At 34.2% G+C, this 24,320-nt stretch overlaps 2 protein-coding genes across 3 annotated transcripts; both read right to left on the reverse strand.

Moving 5' to 3' along the window:
- Positions 1-10,092: 10,092 nt before the first annotated feature.
- LOC141605587 (small ribosomal subunit protein eS26y) lies at positions 10,093-13,240 on the reverse strand. The gene is made up of 5 exons (XM_074424423.1): positions 12,956-13,240; positions 12,764-12,856; positions 11,793-11,877; positions 11,537-11,670; positions 10,093-10,422 (listed from the first exon to the last, which is right to left on the reverse strand). The coding sequence occupies exons 1-5, from the start codon at positions 12,956-12,958 to the stop codon at positions 10,354-10,356; spliced, it is 384 nt and encodes a 127-aa protein (XP_074280524.1). The 5' UTR covers positions 12,959-13,240; the 3' UTR covers positions 10,093-10,353.
- A 4,394-nt stretch (positions 13,241-17,634) lies between these two features.
- On the reverse strand, positions 17,635-21,370 carry LOC141605588 (superoxide dismutase [Mn], mitochondrial). 2 transcript variants are annotated; one of them, XM_074424424.1, is made up of 6 exons: positions 20,650-21,370; positions 19,566-19,612; positions 19,351-19,476; positions 19,206-19,262; positions 18,724-18,801; positions 17,635-17,999 (listed from the first exon to the last, which is right to left on the reverse strand). In XM_074424424.1, the coding sequence occupies exons 1-6, from the start codon at positions 20,933-20,935 to the stop codon at positions 17,901-17,903; spliced, it is 693 nt and encodes a 230-aa protein (XP_074280525.1). In that variant the 5' UTR covers positions 20,936-21,370; the 3' UTR covers positions 17,635-17,900. The 2 variants fall into 2 exon arrangements, with proteins under 2 accessions (XP_074280525.1, XP_074280526.1); XM_074424425.1 differs by having other exon boundaries at positions 19,351-19,472; positions 19,562-19,612.
- Between the last annotated feature and the right edge of the window lie 2,950 nt (positions 21,371-24,320).

The following is a 24,320-nucleotide window of genomic DNA, read 5'->3' on the forward strand; positions in this document are numbered from 1 at the left end:
ATACCAACAACCTTACCCTTCTTGTTATCACCGAATGTAACCTTACCATCATCAAAGGGTTCAAGTAAAATAAATAGATTAGCATTACCAGTCATGTGCCTTGAGCATCCACTATCAAGGTACCATTGATTGTTATCTTTCACCACAACTTGCAGAGAGATTAGATGCAGTTTTTAGGTACCCAAGCTAAGTTGGGTCCTTTGACGTTAGTCACTCTAAAAACTAAATCCTTTCTGACCCATACTTTTCTTATGACTTTTTGTTTAGGTGACGAAAAAGTCCTTTTAGGAGTCGTCCTAAGTTGTGTTTTGGCTTTCATGATGTTGACTCTCAGGTTGTTTTGGGGGAGCCTTAGTCTTGGGAGACTCTTTAGGCTTGGGTGGTTGTTTTGGTTCGGTAGCCTTCCTTTTATAGTCAAAGCTCATATCATAGAAACAACGATAATTGTTATTCCTTTCTTCATTTAAATTTGATTCATTCATAGGAATATCATTTTCTTCTAACACTATGTTAGATTCTTTAACAAACTTGATACCTTCGTTAGAATCTTTCATATATTTAACACGGTAATCTTGAAGGTGTCCAGTATGACCACAGTAGTTGCAAACCAAATACTCAGGTAGATTCACGTATTTTCTCTTCCTGAAATCTCGTTCGGAAGGTGTTGATTTGCATTTAGCATGGTCTCTACGACCATAGCACTCATGTCCTAAACCCATTTTCATATTATTATCTGATTGCTTAGTTAGAAAATTTAGGATTTTTTTACCTTCCCACTTATCGTGGACCTTTCTAGGATGTAGAAGTGAGTCTTTTAGAGACTGAATCTCTTTAGGACATTCGGAATGAACTGACTCAATAACCTTAAGTGGGTGAGTCTCTTCATAATTGTCACGAAAATTCTGGAATCTATTATCAAGAACTCGTACCATTTCAGTATGTAATTTTTTGTGTTTGATAGTACGGTTTTAGATTCATTCAATTGCTGAATTAGAGACTCAATTTCCTTCTTTTGATCTGAGATCAAAGCTTCTCTAGTTGTAGCTTTCGACTCTAGAAGCTCTCTGACTTTCCTCAATTCTAAGGTTATAGCTTCATTAGTTGTAACCTTGGCTTGAAGATGCTTAATGTTGAGTTTCAGATCTGAGGTTATAGCGTCATTAGCTATAACTTTAGACTCAAGAATCTTCTTCTCAGCATTTATCGTTTCTGAAGTTGTAGCAATATTAGCTGTAACTTTGGATTTGAGCTTCTTAGCCTTAGCCTTAAGAAGTTGATTCTCTTCAGCAATATCAAGAATCTGTTCTTTCAGATCTTTCAATTCCGAATCTTGTTCATGACATTTATCAAGAGATTGCTCAAAATAATCAATTAAAGCACTTTTAGACAATTTCTTAACACGCTTCTTAAGCTCGAGATAACTTACGTCTTCTTCTTCATCTGAGTCTGATTCTCCTAGAAAGCAGTAATTTGAATCCAAGTTGTCTTCATCACTGTCCGAGATTAGGTCAAGACTTACGTTGCGTAAGCAGAGGTTAGAAACTTCTTCATCTTCGGACCCTTCATCATCTTCTGTGTCAAGATCTCCCCAGCACGATGCCATCATAACTTGCTTGAATTCCTTCTTGGTCTTTTCACGTTTTGTTTTATCTTTAATTTTCTCCCATGTGGGACAATCGTTAATCATATGATCGGATTCTCCGCATTTGAAGCATTCTCTATTGGCAAATGTGTTTTTCGACTCAGAGATCTTTTTGTTGAAGGACTTATTGTTATTGTTAGTTGATTTTGTTTGCTTATTTTTAAAAATTCTCCTTTTAAAACGTTTAGCAAACAGAACCGTTTCGTCCTCAATATCAACATCGACATCTTCATTACCAGAAGCTTGTAGATCCATACTCTTGTTGTTACTGGACTCGGCCTCATCGTCTTCGAGGACGAGTTCATGAGCCATAAGAGCTCCAAGAAGTTCTGCGTAAGGTAAACCGTGAAGTCTCTACATTCCTCCATTGTTGTGACCTTCGGACGCCATTTCTTAGTCAGACTCCTAAGGACTTTCCTAGCAATATCCTCGGACTCAAATTTTCTGCCAAGATTTTTCAGCTCATTAATAATGCTAGAAAACCGCGCTGACATACTATCAAGTGATTCATTCTTCTCCATTGTAAGGAGTTCGTATTTTTGAATCAGCACGTCAATACGATATTTTCTAACAACTGACGTTCCTTCATGAGCCAATTCAAGACCATCCCATATTTCCTTGGCCGTAGTACAAGAAGAAAAACGGTCGAATTCGTTCAATGTCATGCCGTTTTGCAACGGGCTTATCGCTTTCGAGTTTTTTTCAGCCTTGTTGTAATCAGCCTCCACATAGTCTTCTTCCTTTTTCTCATAGGTAGTGCCTTCTGAAAATCCGACCAAAATTTTGTGTGGTCCATTCTTAATAATCCTCCAGCACTCCCAATCATGACCTTTTATATAGTGTGTCATCATGTTCTTCCAAAGCCCATAATTCTTCCCATCAAAGACGGGACACCTAAGGTATTTGGAGTCCATTTCACACGTGTAAAGCAGCGGAAAAAAACAAAATAAAAAGATAGATGGATCAGCCTCTTTGCGGTTAGGGAATCAAGAACATGAGGCTCGGATACCAATTGTAGAGTCTATCGGTCTGAAATACTCGAGAGGGTGGGGTGAATTGAGTACTAAAAATATAGCCCACTTTTTCGAGTATCTTATATAAACGTGATTAAACAATTTATTACTTAAAGTTTATTGATTTAAACTTTAACTAATTAACTACACGGTGAAAAATGTAAATAAAGAACGTAAGGAAATGACACACGTGATTTTGAAGTGGTTCAGTTTCACAAGTCGAAACATGCATCCACTATTCTCGATTAATAATTTTAGTATCTTTCTCCGGATTACAAAATTATTAACCCAGTCGTACAACTAACTCTAGTTGTAACTCAAATTCGAGTACCATTAAATACTCTTACTTATCTAACTTACGTTAATAAGAAAGCACTTGATTGTTCTTCTAAGTGTTCACACAATTGAACGTATAAGAAACAATATAAAGTACTATGATCTAATAACGTAATCTTACGGAAACAATAAGCAATTTTAAGCACGACTTTTCATAAGAGTTTCAAATTGCAAAAACAAATAAAATACTTGATAAAGAATTTTGACTTAATTTGTTTGCAAGAGAATTTTAATTTTGCGAAAAGTTATTTTGAAACAAAGAAGCACATGTGTATATATAGTACAAGGGAGAACTAGGGTTTGATCGAAAACCCTGAAGAATTGTTTATTAAGAAACAAATCTTATCTTCCCTTAATTTAACCCATAACATATATTTCAATTAAGTAAATAGGATAAATCTAAATAATTACTTAAGATATAAAAATATCTTATGATAATCTATTCTAAATTTAACCTAGTAGATTACTTGTGCATGGGATACGCTCACATGACAGACGGCTCATAAGCCCAATTCATTTGAAAGCCTAGCTGAAATAAGAAGTATGGATTAGGGTTTAGGTTTAGATAACTTAGTAACTCCTAGGTAGCATGACGACCCATAAGCCGTTTTACTAACCAATAAGATATATGTAAATTATTCAGTCTAATTAAACCCGTATCTCATCTTTATCATATACACACATATTTTCAAAAATATATAAATGGTTTGAGCTTTCGAAAATTGATTTTAAAACCCTAAAGTCGTGCTTTCAAAATGCAACCTAAAGTTATAGCATAAAAGACTATAACATTAAGCTTGGTAAAGTAAAGTTATAGGTGAAGTGACTATAACTTTACCTTCCCAATATTATTTCCACAGATACCGTTATTAGATGGCGTCCTATACTAGCTAATTTTCATGGAGATCTTCGGTAGTAGGATCATCTCTTCATCTTGATCATAAGCTCTTCATCTTGAGCTTCTTATAGACTTGATCATGTCTTTTGCTTGAGTGATCATCATATTTGTGAATGAAGTAGTCACAATGATGCTTTAAGAACTTTCAATGTTATAGTACAAGCAGCTATAACATTACTTCAATGATGCTTCACAAATCCTCAATGTTATAACCATGAATGCTATAACATTGTTTGCTATAACTGTAACCTTTATTAAATCTAGCAAAGACTAACAAACGATTACGCGCAAAAAGTATATACATTATAAAGCACACTTGTTATTATCAAAAACAAAACATATAACTATATGGTACAACACACCTTCAGATAAATACTAAATAGTATGGTTTCTAAATTATACTCCGTATGTTATTTAGTTTATATGTTTTTTGAAATAAATTATTTTATAATATTTATTACAAATTTTGTTTCTACATAGGATCATTTACTCAAGTTATCAAGTTTTCGACGAAATTCTTGTACTAACAATAAGGAATTTAACAAAGTTTATAAACCTTTTGGATTTTGATTGTGGGAATATTTTCTAGTAAATTTCTTTGAAATGAAAGCTCAATTCATATTTTATGGAGTAGAGACCGTTTGAATCGTTTCTAATTTTTTATATCCATATAATAAAATTATTATTATGATATTTTGTCTATAGAATGCATATTACTAGATAATTCTTAGTTCTTTATTTTAGAATATATCAAAATTTACGTGATTCAATCATAGACTTCAATCTAAATTACAAGATTCACTCATAAAGTTTTATTTAATCATGTTCAATGACTTATTTTGCTCTTAAATAATGTTCAATTATTGGTATGCATGTTACATCTTTCAATTATTTTAGTATCTATTATTTTCATATGATAACGTGCATATGTCTTTGATACCTTACCATATAAAATTTTCTGTCGCGCACACACACATATAAAATGCGTTGTTTGTACCATTGTCCATTTGTCAAGTTTCTTAAGACGGGTAGTTACCCATTGTCGTTTGCACAATTTATTTTAAAAATCCCGTAAAATTTTATTATATTTGACAAATTATAATGTGACGTGGCAAATTTTAATGTGACATGGATTATCAATTTATAGTTAATTAGCATTGATTTAATTCATTAATTTATAAATAAATATTTGCAATATAATTTAAAGGTACCTAAAATGACAAATTTTAATGTAACATGGTAAATCTATACAATATTATAAAAAGATAAAACTAAGCATTTCACTAAGCCATGTCTCTTATCAAAAGCCATCTTGAATTTTCATGTGACACATGCATGTAATTAAACAAAATAAAATAAAATTTAAGTTGTACAATAGAATGTAAATGTTAATAAACTTTTTAGATTCCTCTCATCTTTATAGATATATTAATAATTAATAATTAATTCACTCTATATACTAATTTGACATTTAATTCTTTTTCTTAAATGATGATTTTTTTTTTTTAGCTTTCCTCACCTTACTTATACTACCTAAACACCTTGCTATATTTTTGTCTACTATTATAATCTTTTGCATTACCACAATGTTTTAATTTCTCTACCTTAAAACACCTTTGAGATTTTATTTCATATTTAAGCTTCCACACTCAATTCAAGATTATTTTTAGTTCACATAAAATCCTAATTGAATTAATAAATTCAAGATTATTTAAGCTTCCACACTCAATTATTGTATTTGGCTTTATAAAAACTTTATGTAGCCATAATATATTTTGTGTTTATATTTTAATTATAAATCATTCTAAAGAATAAAATTAATTTTTCAATTTCCAATTTATTATTATAGTTTGATTGACTTTTAGTTTTTTGGCAGGTACTTCATTGAAGTGACATAAAACATTACATCTGACCTCGGATGATTTATTGCCAAAAGTTTTGTGAATACACCCAGATTATCTTTGCTGCAATAATTTTGCATGTAACACCTTTTTTTCGTTAATTTTTGGTCAAGAGGTCAATGGGTCACAAACCAAATAACTCAAACTGTGTAAAAGATTATTGCAATAAGCTTAGACTTTTTTGCCAATATAGTTTAAGGAGATATTTTAGAATTGTAACTAATAATTTTTACAAAGTATAACAATGTTTATTTATTTATAACTTTGGCTGAACAAATTTAAAAGCAACTATGTAACATATTGTATATACATAAATATTTGTTACTTGTGTCATTCATAACATGCATAATTAATTTTGCTCATCAATATTATATATTAATTTCAGAAACCAAGGGACTTCAATGTAATTAAAGAAACTTATACAAATTAATTATAGTATATAGTTTAAAATTACTAGCACCGTGTGATGGACCCGATCAAAGGATATCAATCCAAATATTATATAGTTTGGGTTAAAACTAAATTATATAGAAGCTTGGTAATTTTCCTAAACATGGTCAATTTCCTTAAAATAAAATAATTAATTAAGATGGTCAATTTCCTTAAAATAAAATAATTAATTAAGATAGTCAATTTCAAGGAGAGTAAAAGAAAGAAGATGTTTGGTAATTTTCCTAAATATTTATAGAAGATTAGGAGATGGTCAATTTCCTTAAAATAAAATAATTAATTAGTATAAACATGCACACCTATGATAATAATTATTATCAACATAAAATTATATATTAAATATAAAATCAACTTCCATAATATATAATATTGCATACTTCTTTCGATATGATTTAATGCATATATGTAATATATTTATTTAAATATATAATCCTCTTAAAATTGCATGCTTAAGTAGTAAAAGTAATGTCATCAGTAAAAAAAAGAATTGTAGTAACATTGAATAAAGTTATATGATAGTATGAGTAATTCTACCGTCCTCCCGGAGGTCGGTACTCCTCATACACAAGTCATTATAATATTCCACTTGGGTGGAATGTGTTTGTGTGTGAGGAGTACCATCCTCCGGGAGGACGGTAGAATTTTTGTGATAGTAATCACTCATTTAAATAGTAAAAGTAACAATATTATCAACGAGATTAGTGAGAGTGGTAGAAAATACAACGGGAGTAGTGAAATAATCAATATTAATGCGGCAATAATGAAAGTAACAATAATTACGGCGGGAGTAGTGAAATTATAAATATTAATGCGGGATTAGTGACAGTAACAATAATTACGGCGGGAGTAGTGAAAGTAACAATGATTACGGGCAAGTAGTGAAATGTTATTGATATTTTTTCATTAATAAGAGTAAAATATTAATAGCGGGAATAGTGAATTTGTCTCAAAATTTATTTCATCATAATTTTAGGATATGTTATAAAAAATATATTAATGATAAATTTATGAGTTATGCAACTTTAAGTAATTTTATTTAATGAGAATTTTTTTTTAATGGAAGTAGAGGTAGCCCGGGCGAAGCCGGGCACCAATACTAGTTTATACTAATAATTGTTCGAAATTCTAAAGTTATATTCTTTTACTTTACTCTTTCTGTTTTCCATAAATATAATCGTACAACGTACTCGGAATAATTTGGGACACAAATATTTAATTTTTAATTATTTGATGTTGCAGGGTATTCTACATATTTTAAAAATATAACAGAGAATATTAGAGAATTTTAAAGAATATAAAATCCATTGAAATTAGGGGAATATAAAATTGTTGTAATATACAAGAAGTATAGCCGTTGTTAGGTACTGAAAATTTGTTACGTACTTGCAATACCTACACAATAATTTTAAAATATTACCTTGATCAACTTTTTATTGGTCAAGTATGAAGTTATTTGCACTATGAAGTTGCCACACGAGTCTTTAAAATCTTATCTATAATTAGAGGTCTAAATACTATGATTCATTCAATAAACAAAAAGAAATTAAACTAACGCTTAAGTATTTGTGGGTTAAGAAAACAATTCGTATTCGATTAAAACAATAAATTATTAACGATCTCGTGGTTTCCACGGGCTTCAAAACTAGTGTATGTTTTATTTGGGTATGTGTTTCTTTTTTATTCATCATTTTTCCTTTGAAAATAGCTCTCATAGAATGAAATTGGAGTTGCGAGGATCTCAATCTTATTAACAAGTTGGACAAAAAAATTCTATTGACATAGATAATGGCTAAATGTAAATTATTATCTAATATTTATGTGTACATGTCATATTATCTAATGCATATGTCTTATAACACATAAGAGATTGCAATGATATTTGTAGTAGGCTATTATTTAACTCATTTTATCATTTATGTAAAAATATAAAATTTAGAATTTTTGACAAATTGGTATAGATGATATAGTAAGACTAGCATTTATTAAAGTTCATAACTATGCTACTACTATATGATTCATGACAATTAAAAAAAAAAAAAAAAAACTTATAATTCTATATGTTTTAAGCTCCTTACATTGTGAGATTTATTATTCTCAAAAAAAGAAGGAAAAAAAAAAAGAGAAATAATTCATTATGCATTAATTTGCCCTTTCGTCTTTACTTACTAACTTTATTTGCCGGAAGACAAAGCGACGTTCAAACTTTTACATAGAAAATTTAGTACAAAATCTATACTATCTAATCAAAAAGCAACCTTAAGCATTTAATTTTTTTTTTTACATGGTGTCATGAATTACTGGACTCATTGAAAGGTAACTTTTTTTTAAAACCACATGTTTTTAGTATATTAATCAAAATAACAACTAAAATACAATATATAGTTTTGAAAATAAACCAAAATTGTCAAAGAAACAAGGCATTAACCAACTAACTTTTATGTATTTCAAAACTATATTTTTTAAATAGATCAACTTATTGCTCAGACAAATGTAAACAATACGATAAAAATAACAAAACTAAATCAGATAAACCCGTGAATCTCACGGATCACAAACCTAATTATTAACGGCTAGTCTTGCTTGTGACGGGTTAATCCCGTCACAAGCTTGTGACCTCTCACAAAAAGGGAGAGGGACAAGGTGGGGCACCCCCCATGTGATTCCCACTCACCCTTCAATGGGCATTTTGTGAGAAGAAACGGTATCCGTCACAAGCTTGTGACGGATATCGCCCGTCTTCAACGAGATTTTATGAATTATTAATTATATGGGATGAAACTCCTATGGATAACATATTCACAAATTCTTGTTTGTGACGGCACATATCCGTCACTCTTGAGTGATGGATACCATTTTACCTCACAAAGTACCCACTTTTTCTCTCTCTGCAACACTATTCATGTGGTCCCCTTTCTCCACTAACCCATTTTGTTACCATTTTAACTCACAAAATATCCGCCATAAATGATAACCCGTCACAAGGGAGACCAATTGTAACAGACCAATTGTAACATATTTGCATTTGACCATTAGACAGGAGGACGAGGGATACAAAGGCATTTCAGGACCCACAAGTGGAGTTAATATTTTCTTTTACGAAAAACACAAATTGTACTATCTAGGGCAATTTCCACCAATTCCTTCTGATAATCCCAAAAGGTCATGACAATTGACAAGGCATTGTCTAGGTATCGATCAGTATATCATATCTATGGAATGAGTGCAGAGTTTACACCCTGAAAAAAACGCAAGCTGGTTGTTTGATGAATATTAGCTATGGATGGAGGTCATCTCGAAGCAGAGGCAAAGAAGCAGAGGCAAAGGATGACAAGGAAGAAGCAACGTGGATTAAGATACCCGAGGGAATATATTGGGAGTCTAGGAGACGATCGAGACAGTGGTGAGCAAAATGTATCAACGAAAGCTACCTCAGGGAAATACCCATAATTACACTCTTGAACAAAAGAACGAACTTAATTTATAGGTAATTAAGTACCCGGACTTCTGTAAGGGCGAGGAAGTAAAGTGGCTTTACGCAACACTATTCAGTTTTATGTAGTTGTGTTAATCTTTGCAAATCTCATAAAGGACCATCTCTGTTATCAAGGGTGCATTATGGGAACTACACCAAATCTACGAGAATAATATTTTGTATTAATTAAATCCTATAGTGCTTGTAACAATGAAAATGTTAACTACACATACTACAACTAATCAACTATGCCTACATGATTACCAGTTTACGAGAGCGACACAACTTTTGAACTTGGTTGAACTAATCAACTTTTGCCCCTACGCTAATCTCGAAATTTTGTTTGAGACTTAAACCGATATAGAAATTTCACACACCACTAATGCGAAATCCAACACCTTTGAACTTGAAAAGGCACTGAAATATTAAAGAGAAACTAAATACGGGCAAACAATTTGAGCAATGAAGACTTGGTAGTAGACAATAGTCATTCAAACAAAAATAAAATCTAATGAAGAAAAGTAAAACACAGTCGACAAGTCATGAAACTCGATTCAAAAGCCGTCTTATCAACTCTACTTGGCAAAATATAAGATCAAGGATCGGAAAGCTACTTAAGCTCAGACAGAAAACCCAGCTACTTAAGCTCCAGGAGCACCGGCAGGACGAGGACCAGGAGCACCGGGAGCACCAGGCCTAGCAGCAGCATCCTGAATAACAAAAGCATAATTACTCAGTCTAGCCTACACTGCTTTTGAAAGTACTAGAGTTAACACTACACTAACATGAGACCCAGGTCAACAACATATTACACCGAAAGCATAAAAAAAACAAATGTTGACAAGAAATGCCATTTATCTATGGATTGTAAACGCGGCGTACTTGTTACACTGTCAGCCTAGAAAAGTAAATGGAATTAGGTAGGTTAGTTAAATGGGGTTTCTTGGGGAGTCTTTTACCATTTATAGAACTAGGTAGGTTAGTTAAATGGGGTTTATTGGGGAGTCTTTTACCATTTATGAAACTCCGCATGTGATAAACCAACAAACGATAATTAAGGCTCTGTGAAACTAAATACTCTGTATCAGTTCATCTATGCCGGAACATGATTTTGGACAACATTACTTAAAATAGATTGCTTCCCTATAATCCATAGCAAAATTGAACTAAAAATTGTACCCAACATTTCACCAACAATTTAAGTATTTTCCTAACCAATGTGGCAAATATGTGCACCCACTCCAACTCAACTCAAGTACCAATGATTAAGCAACAGTATAGAAAAAGAATGATTCAGGCATATCCAAGAATTTTCAATACACAGCTAATCACCAGAAAATGTAGAGCAAATTATAACATCGGCCGGTTTCCATTAAGTCTCTGATCAAGTGTTGCATCATTTTATCAATAGACCCTCCTCCTTGAACACTTAAAACGAGCCAACCTGAACTTTTAAATTGGTATTCATTCACATATCATTACAGCATATACCAACCTAATCAGTGCACGGCACGATAATTTGAGGACACGATGAAGAATAGATTTAACTCACGGTGACAAGTGAGCATATATCCCCTCTTAACAACATCTAAAAAATAACTAAGAATACCTACAAATAACCATCAGTTAAAAAACAACTTTTTTCAAGGTTAAAATTTAAAACTGAACGACCCATTTGCACAATGACATGTTAATAGGATAGCTATAATGCAACTTGATTACAACTTACAAGGGGAGAGAAACACCTAAACTAACGAAAAAAAAGATGTATAGATGACACAAGACAAGACAAGAATTGCATAAACTTAAAGAGCGAAAGATCACCTGTCGTCTGGGGAATCTCTGTGGTGGCTCGCGGTTCCTTCTGTTAGTGCGGGAACGCACCCTCACAACATGGGAGTGAATAGCACATGACACACAGTACTGCAATTTGGAGTACAGCTTTGGGAGGACATACCCTTCAACAGTTTACACGACAACACAATCAGGCCAATGTCATCACTAATCACATAAGAAATTATGATGAACATACTCATATCTATGCATAAAAACAAGAAAGAGGGAAAAAAGAGCACAATACCATCATAGACACAAGATTCTTGAACATCACGAACAGCAGCCTGCTCAACAATGTTCCTCACGATGAATCTCTTGATAGCCTTGTCCTGATCAAGGCAAAACACGCATAAATTTATCAGCCCACCAAATCAATTCACACACTATGCAACAAACAAATTAACTGAAATAAAGCATAATATTATCTTTGGACAATTAGACATGCCAACTAAGTGTATTAAACTCCGAAGAAAGAATATCTCATTAAAAAATTCTTCTAAGAAATTTCATCTTTAAACATTATACCATGTCAAAAGCTCAAGCATAGAAATTAATCAAAGCTAGCTTCTAAAATACAGAATCAGATGACATTTTCTTCAAAGCTACTCAGGATAACCGAGAAATATATGTTGGGTATGAACGGGAGCAAAAATAAAATTGTGCTGCCACTCATGTTCATGTACATACATTACCTTACCCACAAAAATTGCCACTGTAATATATTTCCAGAATTAACTGACAAACATACTGAAGAAAATGTTACAACAAACAAGTTTGAGAAATGCCATTAAATTTCTCAAGGAGAGTGACACCATAAATAAACCAGAAAAACATTTGAAGGAATTTATGTGGTGAGATTTATGTCTGCTCCTATAACGCAGGATCTAGGCTATTGTTAGTGAAAAACATGTAGAATGATGATCAGAAAACAATTGAATCTTTTCAATTAACAAGTAATAATACATGAATTTCTCAAATTTTCTAATCGTAATAAAGATGAGAAATAGAATAATGTTTCTCATCATGTGATTTTCAAGTTACACCCAACACAAAGGCTAAGAATTCAAAGATGAATTGACGTTCGCATCGGGCTCTATAAATTATTAATAAAACTAGGATGAAAGATTCAACATTAACAACAAATAATGTAACAAACAGTAAGAAAAACAAAAATGTGAAACAAATCAATGAATTGATCTAATAATGAGATAAGACCTTGGGGCAGCATTTGCCGCAGTTAGAGCAGCGGATGAAGTTGACATGACCACGACCATGTTTGTTGCGTCCTCCATTCCTTCTCTTGAATGTCTGTCATTCATATATTCATTTCAAACATTAAACAACAGATAAATGATAAATAAATGAAGAATAATAATAAGAAGAAAAGAGAGAAGAAATTATATCCACCATTGTTGTTGTTGTTCAAGGAGATCCTGTGAGAAGCGTGTGCAGTACCAGGTGGAGTAGTAAGGTTTGTGGCCTCTGCTGCGGTGGGGGAGATGGTTTCTTTTTTGTATATGTGAGGAGGATGCTAGGGTTTTTATCTGACTTAATATATAATCCTGCTTTTTCACTCCGGCTTTTTTAAGGGTTTTTTTTATGTCAAGCCCATTTTTTTTTGCTATATGGGCTCACTGCTACATTCCGTCACTCTTCAAACTTACCAATAGCCCACAATAAACTACTACCGGTGGAACTAGTAATACAAGATCATTTTGCACTTTTATAGTCTACCTGGTAAACCTGACCCGACTTTATGAGACTGTCCAAAATTTGAAAATGACCCAAACTTGCTTGACCCGAATAAAAGCCGAATTGACTCGACCCAGACCTGGCCTAAACATTGATCGACCCAATGTTGACCCATCCAAAATGACCCGATTCGTAAAGAGTTGACAGGTAAAGACCCGACTAATAATTACCCCAATCTAAAATGAGTTGAAGTGACCCAAAATGATAAATGCTAAATGATATTAGTGTTATATACATAAAAATAAAGTTTCGTTAATTACAGTCATCTCTAATAATTGCAGCAGGAGTTGATATATAAGGTTCTGTTGATACAAACCCAAGTCAGCAGTCCAGCCAACAGCCCATTCCAACCACCTCAAACTCACCCAATGCTCAAGCCTCAGGTCACCAGAAGATTTACAAGATCAAGTTATCAATTGCCAAACTGGCGAGCTGATAATGTCCCAAAATTAGCTCAAAGATGACTGAAAATCCATGGTTAATAAGCCAAGTTAAGTTTAGTTTAGCAGCAGAATAATAAAGCAAATGGTAGATAAGATGTCACTCTCAGTAAAGCATATTTCCTCAATTGTTCAAGCAAAGGCCAAAGTTTGAGAACTCGAAACATCTGGAAAATATACAAAGATCAGTTGGCATCTTTTTGCTAAACCACAAAAGCAATTAGAAGCCTATCTCTGAGAACAACAACCCAAAGCCTGCACCAGAATAAGCCAAGGAGACTGGCATCTGCTGTGTTTTTACCTCTTGCTTTTTACTTTACCTTCAGTTGAGCTCATTGTAAAATATTATCTTAGGTTGTGTGTTCCCTAGATGGATTTTTAACCCTTGGATCAAAGATGTACTTAGACTAAAATCAAGGCTGACCTATATAAGGACCATTGCCTTCATTATAAAAGACAGACTGCTTTTGAATGAATTAGAAACCTGAAATTTCTCTCAACCATTTCAAATTTGTGCCTAGCTTTTGAGCCAGGCTTGGTAAATTAAAATGTGTTAAGCTGTGGTTGATTTGATCAAGTTCTGTTTGGCATTAATCAAATTAATTAGTTTGGTTATGTTGTTCAGATTTAAGCTTAGAATTTCTCTGTTAATCTGTGGATTTCTTTGTTTAAGTTTGTCAAATTCTTTTCTTAAGTTCCATGTGAGTCTTCTGTGAAAATTTTAGATCACAATTATATCCTTTGTGTCATCTAAGTTCAAGAACAACTCAGTTTAGACAAACTGTCAGATAGTTCGTCTGTCATGCTACTTTGTTGAATTTATTAAAAACAGTTAGAGTCAATTAAAAATTCTAAAATTTACTCACAGTTGATTAATATGTCAAAGTAATTGTCAGAAAAATTCAAGATTTGTAGAGGCCATTTGATATTTTATTTGAACACTAAAGTTTATAGCATTGTGTTATTGCTAGTTTGAAACTCTGTCAAAAATTCTTTATATTTCTGACAAGTCTGGGGTATTACACTGCAATTAGGGGTGAACAAGTTTAGGTCCGGACCAAAAAAATGGACCGGACCGGACCATTTGGTCTGGACCAAACCCGGACCGAATTTTTTAGGTCCGGTCCTCGGTCCTCATTTTTTGAGTTTTCGGTCTTCGGTCCGGTCCGGACCAAACCCGGATATTTTAGGTCCGGACCAAATGGACCGAATATTATGTTTCTAAAGACTATCATTAGAATATTATAAACTAAATTACCATTTTATCTTCACAAGACATTATAAATTAATATTGAGTATTTTTTCCTCAAAAACAATCGTCTAATTATTCATCGACATTTAATTTAGTGAAACTTAAATGTAATTATCATATACGAAATAGTGAAAGAATTAGTTCTAGGTCCATTTCGGTCTAAGATCGGACCGGACCGAATATTTCGGGTTTGGTCCGGTCCAAGACCGAAAGTTTTAGGTCCGGTCTTCGGTCCACAAAAATTTTATTTTCGGTCCGGTCTGGTTTGGTCCGATCCAATCCGGTCTTGGACCGATGCTCAGCCCTAACTGCAATAATTAGTTCAATTTGTAGAATAATACTCCCTCCACTTTTTTATATATGACGTTTTGCATTTACGAGGTAAGCCTTTGACTTTAATATTTACAAAAATATATTTGTTCAAAAAATATAAAAATGGTAACATTAAATTCCTTACGAAAAACTCTTTCATATGAGTATACATATCATAATATTTAGTCTTATATTTTAAGAGATATTGAAGAGAGAAGGGAGTGTCTCGAAATGTGAGAAAGTCATATATAAACAAATAGAGGGAGTATTTCTTAATCAAAATAGTACTAAAAAGTGTTTCAGAGCGATGGATTTCTTGGAGACAACATGGGAAATAAACCAAGTCAATATGAATACATAAAACAAAGCCAATCATATATAGACCACTTATTTCTTTTCACTTTCACTTTTAACTTTCTTTCATTTGCTATTCGGATAGAGAATCGATATAAAGGCTTCTATTAATCATTACCGCTCTGACAAGCCTTCCCTAACTATGTACAAAACCTGGTCAAAGATCTCAAGTGTGCACACCCCTCAAGAGAGTCGGCCAAACCCAAGGAAGAGGAAAATTGACGAGACACCTTCTTCAATATTAAGGTAGTCCCCCAAGGCATCCTGATATAGGTATAGCCCACCACAAGCAGGACCCTTCTTTACTGTAACCATAAAATATTTTCAAAACATTTCACGAGAACCAAATGGTTCAAAATACAATCCAAACCAAATAGATCAAAGACACAAAATCATCTTTCCAATTCAAATCATAACATGTTAATAAGTTGCAAACCAATTTTAATCCAACAAACCAATAGTAATCAAATAATCCCTTCGTCCCGGTCAATTGTTGTCCTTTGGTTTTGGCACAAAGACCAAGGAAAGAGGAATGGACCAATTCCTAAATGACAAGTGGAACATATTGATTGTGAATGATCAAATTGTTCATCAAGTTCATTCTTAAAATAGAAAAGACAACAACTCACTGAGACACCCTAATATGGAAAAGGACAACAAATGAATGACCGGGATAGAGGGAGTACTAATTAGAAAACAAAAAGATGATAAAATTTATCTTTCTAAGCTACAAAGAATAGAGGATTTTCTTTGAAGAGAATCCCAAGGAGATATTGTTTCCATGGTTAAATCCGCGAATTTTATTGTTTTCATTCTAGGAATTAAGATCAGATTATCTGTCACATAGCTCACACTTTTATGTCACATGTCCTATCCCATTATCTTTATCATGATCCATGCGACAATTCATTCACATAATAAAATATATAAAAATACTACATTAAGTAGAATACTTACCGCCAAAATCAGTAAGCGTATTTCTATAGTTTAGAATCAAAAAATGAGGCCCAATTCTAAATGGTTGTCAATTGGGCGGGAAAAATTAGAGAAGACTTAAGATGTTTGGTTGAGGGTTAGGGATTGGATTGGAAATGATTTGGTCTAATTTTATGTTTGATTGGCTGGTTTTGGAATGGAGTTAGATACATATGGATTCTAACTCCATTCCACCCCTCTGGATTTTATACCTTCCCTTCTTCCCAAGTTTCTAACTCCATTCCCTCTAGAATAGAAAAGATGAACCAAACAAGCGCAGAGACTAGAGGTATGTGATGTCAAATCCATTCCTCTATGGTATGATGTGTCATTCCGCATAGTTGAACCAAATGACCGCTTAATCTCTTAGTAGAATGATGAAGATTATTTTATAATAAAGCTTCTCAAAAATGAAGCTTACATATAAACTACGGAGAAACGTTTAATATTCTTGATTAGTGATGAAGGCTCGCACTACATAACATTTCCATTTTGCCAATCCCTGATATCTCAAATTCTCAGCGTAAATTCTCAGCGTATATGAACAGGTTTCGATGTGTGGCATGCTTGGTTTAAAATCCCAGTGAATGCCACCACTCCTTGACAGAATTCATTTTGCACTCTCTGAACACCTTTAACGTGTCGAAACACACTCAACTGGCTTTTCTCGTTTAATGCTATTTAGCATGAACATAATGACAATGCTTTCAGGAGTGTAAGCCCATCTCAATTTCAGTGGCCAAACCTAAAGCTTCGTAACATCCTACAGTCATATTCGGATTAAGCAATCCAGATTTCAAACACGATTTTGTGTATTGCCCTCGTGCTAGCCCCAAAATTATTTTGGTCTATTAGATGCTGGGCATATTATCTCTCTCGGTTGATGTTATATATATTGATTGTCGAAAATTTCCTGTACAATCATTTTACAGGGGGGTTGCATGTTTGCAAGCCGTGGTAGATTACCAATGTTCTGCACAAAGGCAGGCAAAGCATGTAAATAAGATAAAGACAAACGCCAGGGTTCACTTCTGGCTACCTCATCAAACGCTAAGAAATTAAATTACAAACTAAAAAGTCTGCACATAGAAGAAGTAACCTTCAGTGTGTATGTGATTTTGTCCAAAAAAGTCCCATAAAAAACACTAGAGAGAAAAGTACGGTTTACATGCTCTGGGCAGAAGAGAGCAGAGCAGATGAGCACGTTCAGACCGTCTTTCTATCGACCTTATTATTCCTCTTCTACCATGAGAAAACACACAACTCCTTAGGGGCTAGGACACTCTTTCTCGTAAACATCACTGGCATATTTCCAGTTCATAACCTTCCATATGTTCTTCAGATAATCAGGTCTCACATTCTTGTACTGCATAGAGACACCATGGAGATGCCAGCAAGGCACAAGTTAATAACGAATTTATAATGAGATGAGCAAAACACAGATGCACCGATATTTTTAAACACAGAATTCCTAAAAACCCGTAACAAATTTACTGTGCTCTGTAATTAAGTGAAACTTGAAAGGGAGCCTAGGGAAACGAGGGAGTAGATTTCATAGTTCTATGTTACTAGTCTACTATAGCCAAATAATCTTCACAAATTAACTTGCAAGATGAGCACATTATTGCACTTATGTTGTTTTTTCTCCTCATATAGGTAGGTCAACCAGTAGAACTAGAAACATATCACAAAGTAGCAGTAACTAGCAAGATAGGCTCAATGTTTATAACATCCTTTTTGTTTTTTCTGCAAGTCCTATTTTTAGCTCAAGGGGCGCCGTGTTTTTCACTGTGTTAATAATTTGATAACTTAATACTATCATTTACTTTTTATGTTCTATTGTTGTTCGATGTTATTTTGTTGACTACGAAGTATCAACATCAAGTATGAGACAAAATTTGGCACTTCATTATATTTCATGCTTTTACACGTCATGCCTCATCATATTGGGACTAACATCGCCTTTGTGCACCTAGCACTTTCTAAAGCTAAGTAGACAGCTGACCAAAGATATTGGACTCTCAGATATTATAGACCAAAAAGCTAAACTCCAAAGAATATTGAACCGATAAAGAATGCTGCACAATTACCTGTAAGTAGTAGGCATGCTCCCAGACATCTATACCAAGTAAAGGAACCAAAGTTGCCCCTTTAGTTACCAGTGGATCCTGAGACACAACAGTGCCGTTAATGGCAGGATACAACCATAAAGTAACATGAAAACACAAATACTTAAATGCAACAACGAGAACGGGGAAACTGAATTATCAGCTTCATCTCAAGCAAGTATAATGTACTATGTTCTGCATTCAAGGGTGATGCTCATAGGTGACAAAATCAATTTTTAGCTTGTACCCCTTATCACAGTCATTTGTTTACCTATTTCATTTTTAGGTGTAATTATTAATTTGTCAAACTTTCTACTTGTAATTTGGTTCACCTTGCATCCAAAAACCACAGCTAACAGTGGTCTACTTCACTGTCCTTGGACTTTGAGCCAAAAACAAAGCCAAAAACAACTGAGACAAAGAGAGTATAAGACAAATAAACAAAAAACTTTCTATGAACTTACCTGATTACCAGTGGTTTCAACCACAAGCCTTTTCAACTCCTTGTCAAGTCCTAGCCACTGATACAAAAAATGCAGATTACTCATTACGAAAAGTTAAAAAAGATTCAATAAAAGGTTTTACTAGAACGCAAGATCACAAACTCACCACCCAACCAGAACCTTGTAAGGCAGCTCCTTCGGCATTCATTTTCTGAATAAGAGCTTCAAGAGAGCCAAAATTTGAATCAATAGCCCAACCCAGAGAGCCTTTTGGAGGCTCACCACCTCCTTCCTGCAAGCATTATGTTAATATCCATCAAAACTGAAAACATCATAGCTATAATTCAGAAAAATCACCGAAACTTTGAAATTACTACTTGCCTTAATTGGAGCTAGGTTCTTCCAGAAAATTGAGTGATTAATATGACCTGCCATCAGAATCATTTATACATATAAGATAAAAATTTGTTTGAAAGCTACATGTGGTCGTCATGGAGGGATGAAGAGAGGTAAGGCAAATCACAGATGATTCAAAACTATTAAGATCAAACTATAAGATGTGGATGACTACAAGAAGCTCTTAAGGGTGAAAAGGCAAGACAATCGCAGATCTCACTCACTTAAGACCATTGTATAGGTCCTTATGGTGAAAAAGGATGCACACTTTCTATGGAAACTAGATTATTCTATTGGTCAATGGGGTAATTTAGGCCCGTTTCACAATTAAGACCCATATAATGTTTTTTAATGATTCACTGCAAGAACACAGTCACAACAGATATCTGCAAAGCTGAGTAAAAAGAGTTTATCTTGCTTCTCAGTTCTCACACTTCATGTATAGCATGTTTACAGGTAAGTCTCCTTCCTTTCATATTAACTTATTATAGAAAATAGCTTGCTCTTGTCAACACATTTCACTTATATCAAGTTTAAAAATGTGCATCCATCCATACAATCAATATTCACAAATGGCATTTTAATATCACAAATCTTGCGCAACTCATTGAATTTTCAAGATTTCATTCATGCAAAATTAACAACTAATTCCTCGAGACCTCACTTCAATACCCTATCAAAACCCGGTCAGAGATAAAGTGTTCCAACATACATTACCAAATAATCCAAATCACACAATATCCAAATCAAACACTTCTCTCAACAACTACGGCGTAGTCGAAATAACTCGCACATTTGAATTCGTTACTCTCTCAAGCAAGCAATACAGATCATTAGGACATTAGGTTAACAATCAGTAACCAAATCAAGCGTAGTAAAGACATTGACCATCTGCGGATTAACATTCAAATCATTAGAATTAAAACAAAAACAATATTCAACTATAATCAATGAAAATAGTTGATATCAACGTCAACCTCAGAAATACACCAATATCTAGACAGATTAACATTCGAGTAAACCCTAATTACAAAAAAGTAAACAAAGAAGAAGAAGAAGAGAGGTAAACCTCCGCCATTGAATTTAATGGCGCTTTGAAGCTTAACAACAGCAGAAGCGTCGCCTTTCTCGGACGCCTCATGAAGCTGCTCAAGAGCCTTGTTGTAGTTAGTGACGTAAGTCTGATGGTGTTTCTGGTGGTGAATCTGCATGATCTGACCATCAATCGCGGGCTCAAGTGCACCGTAATCGTACGGAAGGTCAGGGAGAGTGAAGGTAGTCAAGGACCGCCATTGGAGAGGTGAAGTTGCAGATGAAGCTAGGGTTTTCCTCGTTAACATTGTTCGAAGCGCCATTGATGCCAAGTTTTGAGAAGAGAGATTGGTTTGGTATTCTTGGTGGAGGAAATGACGATGGTTGGTGTTGAGAGCACACTTTAGTTGTCACCCTAACTTGACTCCACGTCGCTCATCTCTTTTAAGCATTTTCCTTATTTTTCCTTATTTTGTTTTTATTAGGAAAGAAAACTAGGTTTTCAATCCCCTTGAAGAAGAGGAATATGAATGCCCCAAATTGGTCCTAAAATGAGTAAACTTCACTTCCGTAAAAGAAGAAAGTTCGACCCTAATATCATCGATTAAAGAAGAGATTTCCCAAGATACCTTCCACGTTCCACGAACAGAATTATTAACACAAAGATTATCTCCTTCAATATCTAAGAGATTAGAACCCAAAGTTTTTGCGGCAATTATGCTTTTTCTAAGGGTAAGAGTTTCAGCTAAAAGAACACTAACTTGACCGCAAGGTTCGACACCTAATAACAATACTTTACCTTCATGATCTCTAATGCTGAAGCTTATAGCTGCATTTTTATCATCTCGTTTAGAACCGTCAAAGTTGATCTAATAAAATTATTTGGTGGCTTATGCCAAAAACTATTATTATTACAATTACTAAGATTATGATGTCCATGCAATGAATTAATGTCTTTATTATCTAAATCTTTATATTTAAGAGTAAACCATAAGAAAAGTAAACTCAAAATGACTTATGTAACTTTATTTACATCTACTATAATGTTTTCAAAGATAAATTTATTTCTACTAAATCACAAATTCCACCAAATAAAAGTGGTCTTTACAAAAAGACTTAAGGGAAACAGAGTTCTTAAAGACATTAAATTTTTCCACAAAACTTGAGTATTGATCATTAATGTGACAGTGATAGAAAGTAACGACCTCACCAACACGACTGCTTGAGAAATTGTAACACCTCTTTCTCACCCGGTCAAGTTAAATAGGAGATGTTGCCATCTCGGTTTCCCGAGGCAGTGAAATCGGAATTACAATCAAGAAACTCTTTATATAAATAACAAGTTTAGTGATTTACTTAACAAAGAATAAATGAAATATGAACTATACAATTTGACTACCATATATGTTATCTAACAACCATCCAAGTACTTGACTCCAAGTCCAAAGCGTGGCTCGAACCCCGATCACGTTAACAAGCAAAACCTGTACTCAACCTGTTGCCCACATGATCGGACATATGACATGATCGAAAATATCATATGGATCGACACAGGCCACTCCGGAAATAGGTGACAATTACACGGACACACAACACCTCAGTTTCAATAAATAAACACAAGACACTACGTGATAAATAAATATGCAACATGCCAATGATATGAATGAGACACGATTATATAATCACCACGTCGATATCGGGACACGTCCAGACGTACCCACAACCACCAGTACCAGGGACACGCCCACGACACCACACCTCACAAAAAGGTACCGGGACACGCCCAGACGTACCGGGTCCGGAAGCCAACCGAATCCTCTGTCAGACGTTGTGCCTCAACCACACGAGTCCCTCCGTAACTCAAGTCATTAATGTACACATCCCTCTTGGAGTGGGAAGCTCAAAGAGGCGACTCAAGCGTAAGACGGTCTCCCAACCATCCTACTTCTCTTCAACGACAAGTATCACCACCAACAATTTCCAACCAGCACATATATAACAAAATGCATCACAATATGCCAATATGCCCATTACAAAATGAATATGCATAACTCTTACCAATTGTGCCTTTTCTTATATGTCATGAATGTCAATCATACCACATACCCATATATGCCAACAACCACATGTCATAATGCAAATCCAATAACATTAAGAACCCCACACTAATGACTCATTAATGTGTTATGAAGAAATCCCAACAACACTATAAGACTGATAACAATTACCCACAACAATCATGTCATAATGCAATAACAACACAATAGTGACACATGCAACCATTTACACTTATTGAAACCGAGTAGGATTAACCTACTTTTTAGCATACTCCATAAGCCATCCGAAACCACCAAGCATCCATATTATAAAACCGTCACATCCTCTATAATTATATAACAACTATCACAAAACATTCTACAACAACTAATACTATTATGAACTATATATCAATTGCGATTAAAAAAATGAAGAGAGAGAAAGCTCTCCCTTCTTTATAGGAATTAGGGTTTTCCTGCACTATGGCTAGGAAATCTGTTTCCATGAAAACGCAAATCAAACAAAAATTGAAATCAAAAGCTAAAATTCGTCTTACTTTTACCAATTGTAAGGATCATCGGTTAGATATAGATATGGATGTACCAAAATCTTTGAGTACGATAGCACCTGGAATTCCACAATCGAGTGACACACCGAAGACTAAATCGGTCAGGGAAATTGTGGGGATTCCAGTGCTAAATGTGGAAGCGATTATGGAGGATGATGTCAGTTCGCAGTCTGAAGCAGAAGAAGTTGGTGAGGACTGGACTGAGGTGCGAGGTAAGCATAACTCTTTGTCTTCTCCTAAGTCTCATTCTTCTGATACGGTTAAGGACTTATTACAAATTACCGAGGAGGATGTTATGCCTGAGATAAAGTACTGAGAAACGGTTGTTGTTTGTTATGTCTTAGGTAGTAACCCTTCTTGGGAATTGATTTCTGGGTTTATTAAGATGCAATGAGGGAAATACAAGTATGATAAGATTTCATTTCTGCCTAATGGGGTCTTTCTTATGAGATTTCCTACGTTGGAGTGTTAACAATTGGTGCTTCAACAAGGATATCCCATTTTTGATAATAAGCCTCTGGTGGTTAAACCTTGGACTGAATCTTGTCATTTCATTAAGGAGAAGGTTCAAGACGTACCAATCTGGGTTAGACTTTGTGGCCTTCCTCTAAAATTTTGGTGAAAGACTTGTTTGGAGAACCTGGCTGGTTTACTAGGCAAGTTTATCAAAAGAGATGGCCTTACTGAGGATAAAACCAGATTGGGGTATGCTCTTTTAATGGTGGAAGTTGAAGTTGGTCAAGAGTACAATGATAAGATGTATTTTAAAGATAAAGAAGGTGAGGAAATAAGAATTTTGGTTGAGTATGAGTGGAAACCTAGTATCTGTACTTCTTGTAAGGGAATTGGGCATACAAAGGACGTCTGTAAGAAGAAGCAGGTTCAAGTTCCAACAGTTAAACACACTAAGCAGGTTTTGAGGCCTGTAAAGAAGGAGGTTGTAGAGAAGCTATAAAAAAAACTGAGGAGAAAGCTGTTCCTAGTAGTTCTGGGGGGTCCTGGTTCTTCTATTCTCTCTTCAGTTACTCCTATCATACAGGTAACTAAGTAGGAACATCTTAGTATTGGTAGACATCAGTCACCTGGGAGAAAATATGTTGAGG

The sequence above is a fragment of the Silene latifolia genome, chromosome 10 (assembly GCF_048544455.1).
Source record: "Silene latifolia isolate original U9 population chromosome 10, ASM4854445v1, whole genome shotgun sequence".
Classification (NCBI taxonomy): domain Eukaryota; kingdom Viridiplantae; phylum Streptophyta; class Magnoliopsida; order Caryophyllales; family Caryophyllaceae; genus Silene; species Silene latifolia.

Excerpts from the sequence above, each read along its gene's own strand:
- LOC141605587 (XM_074424423.1), bottom strand. Across the intron at positions 11,878-12,763 it reads GCGGCAAATGCTGCCCCAAG|GACAAGGCTATCAAGAGATT; the intron begins GTCTTATCTCAT and ends TGCCTTGATCAG. Across the intron at positions 11,671-11,792 it reads AGAATCTTGTGTCTATGATG|GGTATGTCCTCCCAAAGCTG; the intron begins GTATTGTGCTCT and ends AAACTGTTGAAG.
- LOC141605588 (XM_074424424.1), bottom strand. The coding sequence starts at position 20,935 with ATGGCGCTTCGAACAATGTTAACGAGGAAAACCCTAGCTTCATCTGCA. Across the intron at positions 19,263-19,350 it reads TACAAGGTTCTGGTTGGGTG|TGGCTAGGACTTGACAAGGA; the intron begins GTGAGTTTGTGA and ends TTTTTGTATCAG. Across the intron at positions 18,802-19,205 it reads TTGAAACCACTGGTAATCAG|GATCCACTGGTAACTAAAGG; the intron begins GTAAGTTCATAG and ends GTTGTGTCTCAG.